General features: G+C 38.8%; 4 protein-coding genes and 1 non-coding gene across 5 annotated transcripts; 4 read left to right on the top strand and 1 right to left on the bottom strand.

Annotated features, from left to right (window-relative positions):
• Window positions 1-1163: 1163 nt before the first annotated feature.
• Window positions 1164-4988, bottom strand: WEE1 (WEE1-like kinase). The gene is made up of 10 exons (XM_008236798.3): window positions 4609-4988; window positions 4437-4497; window positions 4282-4348; window positions 3873-4139; window positions 3691-3758; window positions 3465-3574; window positions 3340-3380; window positions 3080-3228; window positions 2021-2374; window positions 1164-1507 (listed from the first exon to the last, which is right to left on the bottom strand). Exons 1-10 carry the CDS (start codon window positions 4974-4976, stop codon window positions 1412-1414), a joined length of 1581 nt encoding a protein of 526 aa, XP_008235020.2. The 5' UTR covers window positions 4977-4988; the 3' UTR covers window positions 1164-1411.
• A 2575-nt stretch (window positions 4989-7563) lies between these two features.
• Window positions 7564-10996, top strand: LOC103333889 (kinetochore protein). Its single transcript, XM_008236800.3, is given in 13 exon segments — window positions 7564-7790; window positions 7871-7903; window positions 7906-7937; window positions 8063-8102; window positions 8191-8246; window positions 8396-8546; window positions 8644-8963; window positions 9050-9175; window positions 9254-9369; window positions 9467-9561; window positions 9739-9836; window positions 9953-10083; window positions 10241-10996. Coding segments are annotated over 13 exon segments (1329 nt in total). The 5' UTR covers window positions 7564-7723; the 3' UTR covers window positions 10305-10996.
• A 311-nt stretch (window positions 10997-11307) lies between these two features.
• On the top strand, window positions 11308-11379 carry TRNAD-GUC (transfer RNA aspartic acid (anticodon GUC)). The gene has a single exon. It is a non-coding gene; the product is annotated as a tRNA-Asp (tRNA).
• Window positions 11380-11616: 237 nt separating this feature from the next.
• LOC103333891 (autophagy-related protein 18a) lies at window positions 11617-14708 on the top strand. The gene is made up of 4 exons (XM_008236802.3): window positions 11617-12733; window positions 13539-13746; window positions 14198-14324; window positions 14399-14708. The coding sequence occupies exons 1-4, from the start codon at window positions 11879-11881 to the stop codon at window positions 14487-14489; spliced, it is 1281 nt and encodes a 426-aa protein (XP_008235024.1). The 5' UTR covers window positions 11617-11878; the 3' UTR covers window positions 14490-14708.
• A 652-nt stretch (window positions 14709-15360) lies between these two features.
• LOC103333892 (glutathione S-transferase F13-like) lies at window positions 15361-16781 on the top strand. Its single transcript, XM_008236803.2, has 3 exons — window positions 15361-15936; window positions 16075-16123; window positions 16210-16781. The coding sequence occupies exons 1-3, from the start codon at window positions 15790-15792 to the stop codon at window positions 16674-16676; spliced, it is 663 nt and encodes a 220-aa protein (XP_008235025.2). The 5' UTR covers window positions 15361-15789; the 3' UTR covers window positions 16677-16781.
• The last annotated feature ends 19 nt before the right edge of the window (window positions 16782-16800 follow it).

Below are 16800 nucleotides of genomic sequence, written 5' to 3'. Positions count from 1 at the left end.
TATACCATATCACTTCTGATCAGTCTGTCCAATTGATTCTGCTAACTAATTTATTTTCCATCTGTCCTATTAATAAATTGATTAAATAATATGTTAAGTTAATTACTTTCTAGTTTCTTCTACCAGGTTCTTTGTTGCCCGTTTCCATGCGCCAAAATGAAAGATACGTATAATAATATGCTTGGTTTGTTTAAAAACAATGATTTACCAAAGTTTTCTTCCGTCAGATTTGATAACAATGATTGCGCTTATACTAATTAACAAGGCATTCATGCTCTGATTGCATTTTAAAAGATTCGGATCATGTTGATGCATATAGCTTCTACTAATAAAGCAAACAAGTCGCGTAAAAACAGTGTTGTTGACCTCTTGGCTCTACCAAATTGTTGTTGTTGTTGTGCATGCATTGTGTTTCAAAAGCACTTACGCATGTCCATCCGAGAATATTCCAAACTCAGAGACAAAAATTTACGCGTGTTGTGGCTGCTTTGCTTTGCTAATTAGACCCTTTAGTCAAAATGTATATGCTAGAAAAGTATTGTGGACGAATAGACTTTCGAGAAAAATAATATATCCTTTGGTTTATGCAATTAGACTTTCGCATAGAAAGGCGAGTGACTCACGCGTGGGTGATTGCCCTTAGCATTTCTCCCACTCGACCATGGACATCACCCATAGTATTTCTCATATTCACAAGCATTTCTTTAGAATGTACTAGCAGTGTTAAGTTGTTGGCTCAACCAAATGGTTGTTGTCAACTTTGTGGTTCAAGGGCACATATGCATGTCCAAGCGAGAATATTCCAACTCAAAGACAAAAACTTCTACGTGTTTTCTGTTGGACATCGAAAACTAGTCACTCGGATGCTACAAAATATTGTGGATCGTCTTGACACCTTTGATAATTAGGTATATGAATTGGGAAAATAATGTATATATTTTGGATTATGCGATTAGAGTTTTCTCATATAAACGGCTACAAGATATTGTCAAACATGCAGCTGAGACAACAGAGTTATCCAGTTCACTATCCTATATATCTGTAGCTACAGTTTATATCCCCCATGTTTTAATATCAATTTCTGGGGCTTTATGTCTTAGATCATCCTTCATCCTTACAAATTAATGTATCTGTTAACGAGTAAAGAGAATTAGCGATCAATGCAGGCAATAAATTTAGACCTTCATTAGCAGCAGCACATAAGCGTGAGTACATGACCCAGATTTCCTCCAGATTTAACAAAATATGCACCGAAGAAATGGGAAAATTAGGTGCATAGTTTAGAGGAATAATTTATACTTACAAAATTGGTCATTCACGAATTTCACTTTGCCTGTTTTACAGGGCCGGCTGATGCAAATGAATGACGCATGCAACACCCCAATCTCTACAAAAGGCAATCGTGGTTGTCCTAAGCTAGTCCCTTTCTCAGGACCTTGTCAAAAATTGGATTTTCAACCAAATCTTTAGCTGATGGCCTCCAAACTGGATTTGGGTCCAACATGACCTGAGAGATTTGAGAAAATATAATGCAATCAGAAACGCCATCACAGGGTACTTTTATAGCCCAAACCAACTAAGAATGATATGATCATAATAGTATCAGAAGCAACTTGACTATATCCAGTAATAGCTTATATCATGGCAACTGAAACAATGGATGTGGAGAGCCGCAGACAACAGCATTGTTAGTATGATTTCATATGAAAATGTCCTGGCCTTTTCATCTGAAGAGCCTTTTACTAATTGTAGCAAGCAGACATTTCAGGGATCATTTTCTTTCTACCCCATTCCCGCTTGCAATTATCGGCAAACCAAATTATAATTTACAATTGAAATGATATTGTACATACAAAGTAATAGGGTAGTTTTCATGATCAAACAAAATTTGATTTCACATTGCAAGATTTTGGAGCAAAGATTTAAAAAAAGGAGGAAGTAAATTATTATTTCATGCCAACCACTAACGGAAACAGAAGAAAAGCCAACCACTAACGGAAACAAAAAAAAATTATAGTACCTTGAGTAAGTTCTGAAATTGCAGCGAATGGCCAGGAAGGAGTGGCAATTTTCCCTCCCTAAGATTTAAAATTTGAGGTCCTGATTCGGGCAAAGGTGAACCTCTAATTAGCTCATAAATAGCAATTCCCAAGGAGAAAATATCAGCCTTGTCAAGATCATCATATTTCTCATTCAGAATTTCTTGAGGCATATATCGAGCATCACCCTCTTCAATTGGTAGGCTTTTATCAAGTAGAGTTGCACATCCAAAGTCACCAAGCTTATAAACACCATTCTTGACATATATATTATCAGGTTTTACATCTAAGTGAGCTATTCCTTTCCTGTGTATAAACTGCAACGCCTTTGCAATCTGTGTATGTGATTTTATGAGAAGTAAGTATATGTCAACAGAAGCAGAAACCTTGTCATGCTAAAAAGAGCACAAATTAGTTTGAAAATTTTGGCCTGCCAAATAGGATCTTGACCTCAGATTTATATCAATTCCTAGTTTGTGTGCATGCATGCATGCGTGTCTGTGATTTGAGGATGGACATTCATTAGATTAAAGCCATTCCATCTTGTTTAACATAGCAACATGACATTCCTTCATGAGGAAAACAGAACATCTAAAATTATTAAGGGATTGAAACCAACACCACTACTGCACATCTAAAACAATCAAACATGTGTCAAGGAAAGGACATATATTTCAAATGGTGAAGAAAACAGAACACAAACACAAACACATAAATATTATTAATTTTGCGTAATTAAGAATCATGAGGAATCTAAATTCCCCTGACATAATTGGGTGCACTCTAATGCACTAGACAGGAGTATAAGCATATAATATAACAGCTGATTACCGACCTAGCAACCCTGTCTATCATTATTTCTTTTATGTGTAAATGTTCAGAGGCTTCTATAGTGTAGTGAAAACAGCTATCTGCTATGCAATCAATCTAGTAATAGCTTTGATGCTAGAACCTTGTTCAGTTCAACTTTCAAGTGAGACTCTTCTTTGACATGGTTAATGATCAGATTCAAGTGAGATCTTATTAAAAATCATACAAACCTGAAACAAGGCTTCTAAAATCTCTCCCTCTGTGAAGGTTTGGGAAAACTTGTTGATGGATAAGCTGTGATCGCATAATTCCATTTGAATGTAGAGCTGCTCATTTTCAAACCAAGATGAGTAGTATCCAACAATATTTTCATGGGAACCTAGAGAAGGAAAACCAGTTAAAACAAATAAAAGGAATTGCTATGAGGTCAAAAAGATGAAGCAGAAACACAAACTGAAAACATATATATGTATATATCATGCAAATGTACCTAAAGCTGCCAAAGATTGAACTTCCATCAAAGCCTTTCTCCTGCAAAGGATACAAAGGAATGAATTACGCATAAGAAGATAGCTTGACCAAATGGCAGATATACCTAAAGCATGAGTACGCAACCTTTCTGTGTTCTGATGCAACTGCTTCATGCTACGTTTCACAGCATACAAACAACCATCAATTCTGTTCAAGGCTTTAAAAACATGACTGAAGTACCCACTACCAATTTGCTGGAAAGTGACAGAAAATTACAAACAAGTTAGTCAAGCACAACAATATTAAAAATTTAGAAATAAAAAGCAATGGTTGTGCTTAAGTTCAAATGTTCATAGGATTTGGTAGATACCTCAATCTCATGAAAATCAGCGCAATAGCGTGAAAGACCATTTCCTCCCATAATTGCAGGGAAGAAAGCTGTACATTGCACCATTATGTAAGCAGAAGTTGAAAATTGAAAATGAAATAAAGGATTTCTGTTAATGTCTTAATACTGAAATAGAATTATATTGGCAGCTGACAGAAGTGTACCGGCACATTTCGATCTTTGGTTGCCAAGAGGATCAATGTCCATTTCTGAAGCATCCTTTAAATATGGATTCTTAAAACATGGAGGAGGCATGACACGACAGCGTAAAGCCACTGCAGATTGAGATACATAATTTTGTGTCTTTCGAACTTCGGTTACTGTTGCTTTCTCTATCTTAGCTTCATCTATGCCAAAAGAATCCGTTCCCAGTTCCACTATCTGCTGATTGCCGGAAAATGTAGGACTCAGAGGATTCATTAAGACATCACCTGCAGAAAGTATGGATTTTTAATTGCAATGCTAATACCCAATCGATTTTCATCAAAGTTTACCCAATAAACAGTGCATAACTTTCTACATTGGAAAAATACAGATAAAAAAGCAAAATCATAGTTGTAGTCTTAGTCTGACCCTGTCTGCGTCTCTTGGATTTAACCGTATTTGACTTCTCTGGTGATTTTGGGCAAGGGATATTTTCCTATACAAGGTAGAAACAAAGCTATTAAAACAATACTTTTAAAACGCAGCTCAAATTTACAGAAAGTATAAAATTCAATCCATGGTACCTTATTGCAATCCCAACCGTTCAACGTATGTTGATTATCCGGGGTGATATAATCAGGGGTGCTGCATTAATCGGAACAAAAAAAACAATCGAATTTTTCATCAATCATCTGAATCCGAGTATTAAAAAGCTTGAAAATTTATAAATCAAATCAAGGATGCGGGGAAATTTACCAGAAAAAGTCTTGGCTGAGAATGAAATCTCTGTCATCGAAATTGGGGTCAAGGTCAATACCGAGAGGAGACGACGAGGGAAGGATGGCGTCGGCAGCTCCGGAGTCTAAAAGGTTCTGGAAGCGAGAGGAGTTGGAAGAAGATAATTTTGATGACGTGGGGAACGACAATTGGTGGCTTTCACCCAGCTGAAGCCTTGCTAGTGCTCCCTTCATTTCCCTCCTACTCTTCTTCTTCTTCTTCTTGCTCGTATTTAGGTTTCGGCCAAATCGACTGTCTCTGTGTCTCTCCGTCCTACTAGACTCTTGACCCCTTTGGCCCTGTCTGATATATTTAAAAATAGAAACTTGAAGGGGTTTATTGGGCATAAATCACATCAGAAGCAGAAGAGTGAATTTCAAATCGCGCGGGATTGTCGAGGGCAAAATGGATTGGGTGGAGCAGGAACTAGCTTACGGTTCTCTAACATTTGATCTTGTCCGTAGATCGGGAGACCCACTCTGGGCATCGGGTAATTTCATGGAAGATTTGTGTACGACGTTAGATGGGATTTATTATGTGATGGGTCGCGCACCATGTAAGCCATTCTCGTTATGGAGGGAAATAAGCTTTTTCAAAATTAGTGCGCGCTGCATGAGGGGCAACCTAATATTATTATATTATTTCGATGGGCTAGTGGGCCCAAGAAAGTGTAAAGCACTTTTCCTTTTGGCAAAACTAGATTGGGTAATGACTTTCCACCCAAAAAAAAAAAGGGATTGGTTTATGACTTAATAGTAAGGGGTAATACTCTAAAATTACTCTTAATGATAAGTGAAAATTTTAAAAAATATATTATAAAAAAAGACCCCATACTCTTTAAATAAACGTATAGCCGCACGGCTATACATTATATATTTAAATCATATAGCCGCTCGGCTATACTGTTTATTTAAAAAATGATAATTTATTTAAACATTATGGCCGCGCGGTCATACCCGTTTTATTTAAATAGTATAGCCGCACGGCTATAATATAATAATGTATTTAAATAGAATAGCAGCGCCGCAATGCCCGACAAGTGTTTATGATGTGATTCTTAGTAAATTAGGTACCTCCAAGATATCAAAAAACTTTGGCTGCAATGTATTTGTGATGTGAAGCAGCACCTTTCTGCTGCAGCTTAGTTGGGTGTAAACAGAGCAGAGCCCTTTGGTATGCTCTTTTCACTGAGTTTCCTTCAATTATATCAACAATAGGTACAGTCTTCCACCCGCTCTCAGGCCAAAGAACCTGCCATGCATTAGTTGCTCAGGAATTAGTGCCATCTACCTTGTCTTAAGAGAAATATTTAGTCAGTTCAATTCTTAGAGTGGCAACCAAGTTTTTATGCCTTGAAGCATACTACTATTATGCAGTATTAGAGGCTGATCAAAGAAAACAGAAAAATGACAATACGAGAGTTTGACAAATCAATGCTCTCACATATTGCATAGTAGTCAATAACGAGCGTATGTTTCCTTCCTTTCATCTTGACCACTGTCATATCTTTGCATCAATCGCCTGCATTTTATGAACTCGTACATTACTGCTAGCAGGATAAAAGACAGAATTGTAACAGCATGCTGTGTATGTTTGCTTTGTATTTTACCTGGATTTCTTCATGATTTTCGCAAGCTTGTGGCTGTTTCTTCTCATCTTGAGTTAATTCTTTGACCTGCCAACAATGTAATAGCTCATCAGAAAATCTGGTAGGAACTATGACTTTCACAAAAAGTATAACGTTGCTCAAATTCAAAATTTAGTTCCTTAATATTATTGTTAGGCATGGCCTGCAGAAACATAATTGGCATGGGAATTCCGAGTTTGTTTACTTCAATAAAAAATACAGAATGGACTGAACGAAACTTCGTTCACGGCAAATGAGTGCACGTTATAAGAATACAAGAAAAGATGAAAACAGTTGTTTTACAGAAGAACCACGTACCAGGAAGCACTCATCTGCATCTCCAGTAATAGCCTTGGGGTCGTGAGGAACTGATCCTGTCAACACTTAATGAATAAGATGTATTTTGTTTTGTTTGCATAGGCTAGCAATCTGTTCAGGCTTAGCTCAGAAATTTCCCCATAATGACTAACGATTTCTAGTGTTGTTGTCTACCACTTCTTCCTCTACTTAAGTGTTTAGCTAAGCCACATTACTTATATAGGATTAAGAGAACTAACCAGTACTTGATGCTGAGACGTCCTGCCCAGGAGCATTACTAAGTACATAGCTAGCAGTCTTTGCGTCACAATATTCTCTCTCACTGTTTGAGATGTTCATTCATCTGGAAAGAAAGAGTAGAAAACAGAACGAGAAACTCAGCAAAATGTTGAAGAAAACATATTGTTAGTTCTTGGGTATGTGAACTCAAACCATTCTAACTTGACTACCATGATGGAAGCATTTGGAAATGGGCTTTTCACATTGGACTTTTGCAAGTCCCCCGACATTCTTGCCGCGCTAATACTCGCTTCATACTATTTACATAACAAGTATAGCCGCGCGGCTATAATATTTATTTTTTTAAAAATTGTTCCAAGCATATCGCCGGGCGGCTATACTCGTTATGTAGTATAGCCGAGCGGCTATACTATCTATTAAAAAAGATAAATTATTTAAAGATTATAACCGTGCGGCGATACTATCTAAACATAATAATATATGTAAATTATATAGCCGCACGGTTATACTCGTCAAATATATAGCCGTACGGCTATACTATTTATTTAAACGGTATAGCCGATCGGCTAACGCATTAATTATAATAATATATTTAGAAAGTATAGCGGCGCGGCTATACTATTTATTTTTAAAAAAAAAAGATAATTTATTTAAAGCGTATAGCCGTTCGGCTATAATCGTTAAATATGATAATATATATAAATAGTATAGCCGCGCGGCTAAACGATTCATTGAATAATTAAATATAACCTGCCTAGCGCCTAAGCGGCCGTCTAGCGATTGGGCGATTTCTGATTTGGCGAAGTGGCAGTTGGAGCTCGATCTTTTCCCTAGTGTAATTCTAAAGGCCTCTTCCCATCTACAAATCTACCTTCTTCTACAAATTTGAATTTGTTGATTGGCCTAAAGATGTATAAGCAAACAAAGCATATGCGTTGTTTTGAGACAATTCCAGATTCTGATCAGAGCATTTCCGGTAACTCCCTCATTTCAATTATCGTATTATGCACATATTGTACTTATTGGATAACCGTTTTTGGTTCTTCACCTGCGTAGATGAGGAAGAATCTGACCAAGATTGGCCCAACAAACGCCTTACCTTGACGGGTCCGCCAAGAAAAAGGTTTTCATTTCCATTTTTAATCCTTAATTTTGCTTCAATGTTCTTGATTTATGTGTATGTGCATGTATCAATGCATCAATGTGTGTGTATCGTTTTATGTAGTTAGAAATTTGATTTCTTAACAGGAGGAATTACCACTTTCATCACGGCTAGAAATGCTCAAAGGTAACATGTTTTTCCAGAACTGGCTGCTAGCGTTGTACTGCCGTAGGCTCTTTGAGCAGAGATAATGTTTGTTTAATTGTTTCTGAAGCTGGTGCGCATGTAGATGCCTGCAACTTGGAGGATGACGTGAGCTCTGGCGATGAGGTATGCATTCAGATATAGACATATCTTATTTATGTATTGTGTGTTAGTGTGGTAGTGTAAGGCGGTAATATGCTTGCAACCTGTTTGTGGAAAAGCGGAACAATGTGCTCTCGAAAATTTATGTTACTGTTGGTGGTAAAAAGTTGCAGAAAGTTGATGTTCATAGCATTGGAAAAGAAGACGGATCATACACATGGTCTGCGGCAAGTAAAGAAGTTGAGGAACTTATGCGTTCGAATGAGAAAAATTCATGTTCATCGTCACATTCTTCTTACTTGAAATTGAATAAGTCATCTAAAGGTACGGTCTCGTGTTTGAGAGGTAATTCTTGATTTTTGGGTTTATTGTCACAATCTGCAGTGTTTTTTTTTTAAACTGCAAAATTCAACTGCTGTAGGAGTCAAAGGCAAAGGCAAGCCAAAGTTTTCGTTCCGTTTCCCATCACACAAGGAAGGACACTCTTGGCTTTCTGTATATAAGGATGACAATGATGTTTCATTCAAGGTTCAAGAATTGCCTGAGAGGTTGGATTATAGACCCGAAGAAAATTCAGATGCTGAGCTTCTTGAGGATATTCAGGTTGAGGAGGAAAATCAGTTGGAGATTGTGCCTTTTGAAGTCAATGAACATGGGCATGGCTGTATTGAGCAGTCAATGGCAGAGCTTTTAGATGGCCTTCAGGATAAGACAACTATGGCAAGAGGAAGTTCCAAAATGGTTCTCTGTCTTCTTCAAACATGTTTTTCTCATTCTTTTCCCTTTACATTTTTTCTCTCCCCTGTTTGATCCAGTGTTTGCTTCAGTATAGTAGAAAAAGATGTAAAAGGGGGCAGCCTGTTGTGAAGAGAGTACCCCCACTTGGAGATAGACTTATCGACAGTGAAAGCTCCCCTGAGCACTTAGGCCCTGAATCACCAAGTGATAGCGAGGTATCTCGTTTTTCTGATTGCTTTATAGGCTATTTCCCATTCAAATCAGTACTCTATCTAATGTACATGCTTAAACAGGCTGATGATCAAATTTTGAAGCTTGATAAACCGGAGGTGAAGAGGCAAACATTGGTAGATCGATTTCAGGAAGCTTTAAGTGACAGAGCCCTTGTTACAGTGCCTAAAACATTAAGGTACACAGTGTGATCATGTTATACTAGTGCAGTTGATGCTAGTAGAAGTGCTTCTATACTGATTGCTGAATGTGCTTGTATACTGCCAATTTTGTAGAATTGGATTATTTGGGCAACTGCAGCAGGTCATTCAGAGTGAAAAAGAAAGTGATATGGAATTCTTAAAGAATATTGAGAACGGAGCTAACCAAAGTAATAAGGCCTTGCAATTGTTATATTTTTATTTTATTTCTACAAGCATAGAATACTTGGATACGACAAAGAACTTTGTATATGTGGGTTTGTACTTCTAGGCGAAAAGGAAAAAAATTTCTGTAAGATATATCCTGCGGCCTATTGTTCATCTCCCGTTTCATGTTTATATCTCAGAGGAACCAAGCTGCATCGATGTGAAAATTTGTTCGAGACACTTGGATGCAAAGCTGAAAGTTTGCCACTGCTCCTTTGGCAATAACTTAAAGGTCATGGTAATGATTATTTCTTAGATGTTCTTCCAGCAGCAAGGTTATGAGTGAATACACGTGCACATTTTCTGATGGCTTTGTTAGAAAGGATGAGTGAAGATGCATATTTGTTTGTGCAGAGCCTCCCACAGTCAGAGAGCCCCAAGCACATGCTGAAAGAAGAAACAACACAGACAGTTATTTTCAATCCAAGAGTTTGCAATGATGTTGACCTCGATGCTGGGAAATGGATCCGTATTCACGCTCCATGGTATGAGACTGAAATTTAAACCTTCGCTAGACTTGGCTTATTCTGCATTACTGTGGGGGTTGGAAATACCACCAGAATTTGATTACTTCTTAGTTGTGTCTTATTCTACTACAAATATCATGATTAATGTGAAGTATGATGGATAAAATATGGGCAGGAAGGAGATTCATGTGGGCAATGACAAAAGCATTATCCTATCCAGTTATTTCTCCCAGATTTGAATTTGACAAGCTCAGGTTACCAGGATTGGTATGAAATATTTCAGTACAACTTCAAAGTCCACCCAATCCGGTGATGAGCAGGCCTTACATGGGAGGTGGGTTTGAATATCAATTGAAGGTAATCCACAACCTCCATTGGAAAATCTTATTCACGATAAGAACCCTATGCTGCCAGTGCCAGACGGTAATGCTCTGCCTGAACACTGTTACTGCTATCCAAGTGGTGTAGCCAGTGAAGAAGAATGAATTTGTCTTTGAAATGAATGCTGCTTTTTATGGGAGGAGTGCTTGGTGGGTGAATTTTTTTGGTTCAGTTGGTTATGATGGTGGCTATGAGAACGATAAATATTGGTGTCTTTTAACATGGATCTCTCCCTCAAAACCGTTTGTCAACTGTTTAACCCAGTTCTAGTTTGATTTGCAATTGCTATGATTGGCTCAGCAGGATTCAGGAAGCAAGGGAAGCTGCTTTGGCAACTTAAACTTAATAGCTCCGTTGCCAAGCACCATGCGTCTATGCAATCAGATTTTTGTTATTTCTAGCACCATGAACAACGTTACTTCTTACACATGTAGTTTTATTGGGAGCCGATCCCAATCCGTTTAAGTGTGCATAAGTTTAGTGACAGATATACGGCACTTGTAAATTAGGATTAGTTTTAAAAAATTGGAATACCGTTGGGTTTTTTTCATTTTGCTAGCGTAACTTGTAAGCGTACTTTTTGTTCAAAATTTTGTTAAAACACCTATTTTGATGGAAATTAAACTCAGGAATTTGATGCCCAAATTTCCACGATTTTTTTCGCGTGTCATTTAATAACTTCCTTACTTAAGTTGCTAAACAAAGGAATTGTTAATTTCTCATATTAAATTCTCGACTTTTAGTTAAATTCCGAGTTATTTTCTCTCATCCAAATGGACTATAATGGATGTGTGGGAATTCTGTTTTTCATTTTTATTTTGGTAGATTTTAATAGAGCTGGTTCCTTTATCTAGCATCAAAGTCGTTGTAGTATAGTGGTAAGTATTCCCGCCTGTCACGCGGGTGACCCGGGTTCGATCCCCGGCAACGGCGTCTGTTTTTGACACTTTTTCTTTGGTCGAGCTTTTTTAAATTAACTATGTTTAGACTTGAGAAATTTACTTAGGCCCATGGATTAATTAATAAATTACTGGAAAAAACGACGAATGGCGGAAGAAGGTGCCCGTTCTATCAGTCATCAGGCGTCGTTCGGACGCGAACGACATCCCGCTTTTGTCGTGCACTCCAATCAACGAATAAAATCACCTGCACTTTCTGGATCACAATTCTGAATTTCACTCGAAGCCTAGCACCTCAAGGACGCTATTGTCCTTCGACCCAAAAAAAATAAAAGGACACTATTGTCTCTTTCTTTTTTGGACGAATACACTATTGTCTCTTTCTTCTCCCTAAATTCACCAAAAATTTCCTGTCCTTTCTCCAATTCTGTGCGCAAACCCGAAAAGGAGCAAACAGTAAATTGAGCACTCTATTATCTCTTAGCTCCTGATATCAAATCAACCCTAAAAAATTCCTTCCAGATCCTCCTCCAATGGCGACCCTCTCTGCCTTTGCACCGCCCTCGTGGCCTGACCCCAACTCCAACGCCACTTTCCTCTCCGAAGCCATCGACGACACCTCGAGTGTCGCCGATTCGTCGATGACAGCCGACGACCACGCCCCCCAATCACCCCCGGACCCTAACCCTAATGTCCACAGCAACCCCTTCTCCGTACCCCAAGAGCTGCCAACCCCTCCTGCGTCACGCTCGCCTCCGTCGCTGTTTCACCTGTCCTTCAACCAGGACCACGCCTGCTTCGCCGCGGGTACGGACCACGGCTTCCGGATCTACAACTGTGATCCGTTCCGCGAGCTCTTTCGCCGGGACTTCGACAACGGCGGCGGAATCGGCGTCGTTGAGATGCTCTTCCGCTGCAACATCTTGGCCATAGTCGGCGGTGGGCCGGACCCTCAGTACCCCACCAACAAAGTCATGATCTGGGACGACCACCAGGGCCGGTGCATCGGCGAGCTCTCCTTTCGCTCCGTTGTCCGGTCCGTACGGCTCCGCAGGGACCGAATCGTCGTCGTTTTGGAGCAGAAGATTTACGTGTACAACTTCGCCGACCTAAAGCTGCTGCACCAGATTGAGACGATCGCGAACCCCAAAGGGCTCTGCGCTGTGTCGCAAGTGGCCGGGTCACTGGTGCTGGTGTGCCCTGGCTTGCAGAAAGGGCAGGTCAGGGTTGAGCATTACGGGTCTAAGAGGACCAAGTTCATCATGGCTCACGATTCCAGGCTTGCGTGCTTTGCGCTCACACCCGACGGCCAGTTGCTCGCCACCTCCAGCAACAAAGGGACTCTTGTTCGGATTTTTAATACGCTTGATGGAACTTTGCTTCAAGAGGTATATTTTTTTATGTTCAAATTATGATGAAAATTTCTGAATTTTGTTATTGCATCATTTTAGATTGGTATGGCATGTCAAATGTTGATATTGGTCGTCATTCGATGCAATGTGTTCTATAGTTGAGCTTCAAGTTCTTGAATTTTGGGGCATCTTATAATAGAGAGGCTTGGGTTTGCTGAAATTGAAAGCCTTGTAGTATCGATAAGCACTTGTAAGTTGCAGATTATTGTTCATGGGCATGGTGATTAATATTTCAGTTTATATGGGAATGGGATGAGTACATTGCGAGGAAGTTTCCTCTACCATTAACAGGGTCTGTGCTAATATTTACTTGATTCATTATTTATGATACATTTTGTAAGCACTTTATAAAACTTAGTTGGTTCAGGGATCTAGATCAGACATGCATTATTACGAAGTCATGTCACAGGCATGACCTTGTAAGCATGCACATACATGTATGCGTAAACCTAGAAAGCAATTAGAAGTAAGTTTGCCATCAATTGGTCCTGGTAAGAAAAGAACAACAACCCCTTTTGTCCCACCACAGCCAAGTCGAAAACAAATCTTAAACATGATTTTGTTTAAGGGATCCTTATGTTTGAATGACATGGTGTGAGCTGTAAGTTGTAAGTTGAATGACATCGGAAAGTTTTTTTTCTCCAGTTATGTTCTTGTTTTTTCTAAACTTTGAAGAGGGTGCATCCCTACTCCCTTGGAAATCTGAAATGGTGTTGATGTATGATTACAGATTCAAATTTTTATTTATTTATGAATTCGAGTTAATTGGATGCAAATGCAGGTAAGGAGGGGTGCGGACAGAGCAGAAATCTATAGTTTGGCATTCTCTTCAACTGCCCAGTGGCTAGCAGTCTCTAGTGACAAGGGAACTGTCCATGTTTTCAACCTTAAGGTGAATTCTGGGTCCTCTGGAAATGAGAATTCACGAACTGCATCTGATCCTAATCTTGCTGTTTCATCATCAAACTCCTCTCTTTCTTTCATCAGAGGTAAACTCCCCACTCTCAATATTTGAATTTTTCTGATCTGTTTTCTGTCAGCACTTTTTGAACATTCTACGTAGTTGACAAATTGGTCATATTGGGGATTTCCAATACCATATGCTGAAATACTAGTGAATTTTGAATACCAATAAAGAATAGAGTGCAGTGCATTGTTACTGCGGCACTATAAGATGTCTTAAACCTAAATTTAAGAGCAAGATGAAGTTTATGTGGTTGCGTAAAAGAATTCCTGAGATACCTTTTCTTGCAAAGTCAGATCATTTTGTTGAAAATAATTGTTAGAAATAAGGTACAATCTGATTATCTGAGTGGATGAAGTCTGCTTTTCCTGTGTTTCCTCTCCCTAATTTGTAATACCAAGTGGTACACCGGCAAAGGACATATCATGTTTTTTTTTCTCTGAGGTGAATGGATCTGAGTCTGGTTTTGCTTGCAGGGGTGTTGCCTAAGTATTTTAGCTCAGAGTGGTCTGTGGCTCAGTTTCGCTTGCTTGAGGGCTCTCAATACATTGTTGCTTTTGGTCACCAGAAGAATACAGTGGTAATTCTTGGCATGGATGGAAGGTAAGAAAATAAATTTTAGTCATGTGATGAGTTTGGAATTGAAACTTTGTTATGAAATTTGAATTTGGATGCAGCTTCTATCGATGTGAGTTTGACCCAGTGAATGGAGGAGAGATGACCCAGCTGGAATATCACAACTTTCTAAAGCCAGAAGAAGCCTTTTGAAGTGATATATATTATATATATTGTACTATCCATCGTTCCTATCCTACCTACAGTGTTCTAAGTACTGATTGGTCTTCTGCTTTGTTTTTCTCCCCAGTTTTAGCATATGGGTAAATTATGTTGTAAATACATGAGCATGTAAATTTGTAAATTTCTGAGTGATGTACCAACAGTGACTTTAAGAAAAGAAAAGGAAAAAAAAAACTAACTTATAAAGAATATGCTTTGTACTGTTTTTTTATATATCTGTGAATGAAAAGTGTTAATTTTCCCAAATCTGTGAGTTTATGGTGCTAATGGTATGGGCTTTGAGTTTGCTGGCAGCATGCGAGCCTATGAAATTGGCAGACATCATGTGAGAAGTTGGTGTAGGACAACATCCCATGTTTCTCTTTTGATCCCGTGTGAACTTATTGTTATTTTTAATGTCCGCGGCCTGCAGCATGCAGCATCAATCAACCCTAACTCTGAAGTAACTTCTTCCATCTCTTGTCCATTACCATTTGTGTGGGAAATTGCAATTGACCGCTGCTGATGGCCACAGAATGGACTTGTCTTGTGTAGCTCTGATTAAAAATGGACTTGGAGTTTGTGTGATGTTTAAAAATGAGAGCAAATCTCAAGATGCAGGTTGCCAATCATTTTAAATTCACTGCACTGAAATCTTTGTTTGACTGGACAATATTTCATATGCTACACTCTTCATTTCATACAACATTAAATTATACAAAGAACAGTATATGCCCCGATAATTATTGTCTTAAGCATCTGCATCCCATCTGAATGGTGGTAGGGATTCTATAACAAGAGCGTGTGTTGAGGGGTTCAATCCAACCGTTTAATGTGGAGGAGTTCATTAATCAGCGGTTATAAAGAATCTCCTTGTGATAACCCTTAACATAGCCCTTCGTTATAGTTATAGTTGTTGTGACATGAAAATTATACATTGCTTTGGGCCTTTGCATAGATTGATTTGAATACACAAAAGTATATTTTAAAGGGAAGATTTAAAAATGCTATTATAGCAGGCAGGCAGATCATTGCATCGGGGCTTACATTCAGTCACGTGAAATCCAATCGAATATAACACAAACATCAGTTAATCAACTGTGGTTGCAATTTTTTTATTTGCAGCAGTACAAGTCGAAATGGTCATGACAGACAGAGAGTATCACAAGGCCGAAGGCCAAGTTATTTATAAGGAGGACCCTGGTTTGCTATCTATTCTCTCATCAACATATCCATAGACATAGAGCTATTAATTTGTAGGACTCTCTGCTCTTGCTCTGCTACTCTAAAAATGGTGCTCAAGCTGCATGGATTTCCTGTATCTCCCTGCACGGCTCGCGTAGAGGCTTGTCTCCATGAAAAAACTCTCGAATTCGAGTTCGTCCCGGTTAATATTTTGGGCCTTGAAAACAAGCAGCCTTCTTTTCTTGCGAAGAATGTAAAATTTCATTTCCATTAAGTTACAAAAACTTGATAAATTTTTAATTTTATGCATATGTTTATCTTTATAAGCTTATTGTGGTTGGTCATACAACAGCAAAATGTCTGATGATATATTTTTCTCGCCATCTTGTAGCCCTTTGGCCAGATTCCAGCATTTGAAGATGGCGACGTCACACTTTTTGGTAAGTGTCAACTCTCTCACAAAATCTTCACATATAAATATATAACAATATGATATATATTCTAAGTTTCATTTTTACAACACCAGAGTCCAGAGCAATCACAGCATATGTAGCTGAAAAATTCAAGGAAACTGGATATGATCTCATTAGGCACGAAAACTTGAAAGAAGGTGCATTGGTGAAGGTATGGATAGAAGTGGAATCTCAACAATACCACCCAGCAATCTGCCCCATTGTGTATGAGTTTTTCGGGAAGCCTGTGGTGGGCTGTAAGCCCGATCAAACAGTAATCGATGTGAGCTTAGAGAAGCTCGAGAAGGTGCTCGACGTGTACGAGACCAGGCTGAGCAGCAACAAGTACCTTGCTGGTGATTTCTATAGCCTGGCTGACCTTCACCACTTCGCTTACACTTTTTATTTCATGAAGACTCCTTGGTCTTCATTGATAAACGATCGTCCCCATGTTAAGGCGTGGTGGGAGGACATTTCAGCTAGGCCTGCCTCTGTCAAAGTGGCTGAGGGCATGAATCTTGGTGAAGTTGAAATTAAATGAGTGCTTCTTCTATCTATGTATCTGTCTGGTGTGTTTTGGATATGGAACAACTTATCCCCATTTATTGTAGCAGAATAATTTAATACAAAATGTTGTTGTGTGCTCTGTTTCTTTCCTGCTACTG

The sequence above is a fragment of the Prunus mume genome, linkage group LG6, assembly GCF_029339155.1.
Source record: "Prunus mume cultivar Tortuosa linkage group LG6, ASM2933915v1, whole genome shotgun sequence".
In the NCBI taxonomy this organism is placed as follows: Eukaryota; Viridiplantae; Streptophyta; class Magnoliopsida; order Rosales; family Rosaceae; genus Prunus; species Prunus mume.
Note: the sequence above shows the minus strand (reverse complement) of the source record. Positions and strands in the feature narration are given on the sequence as shown.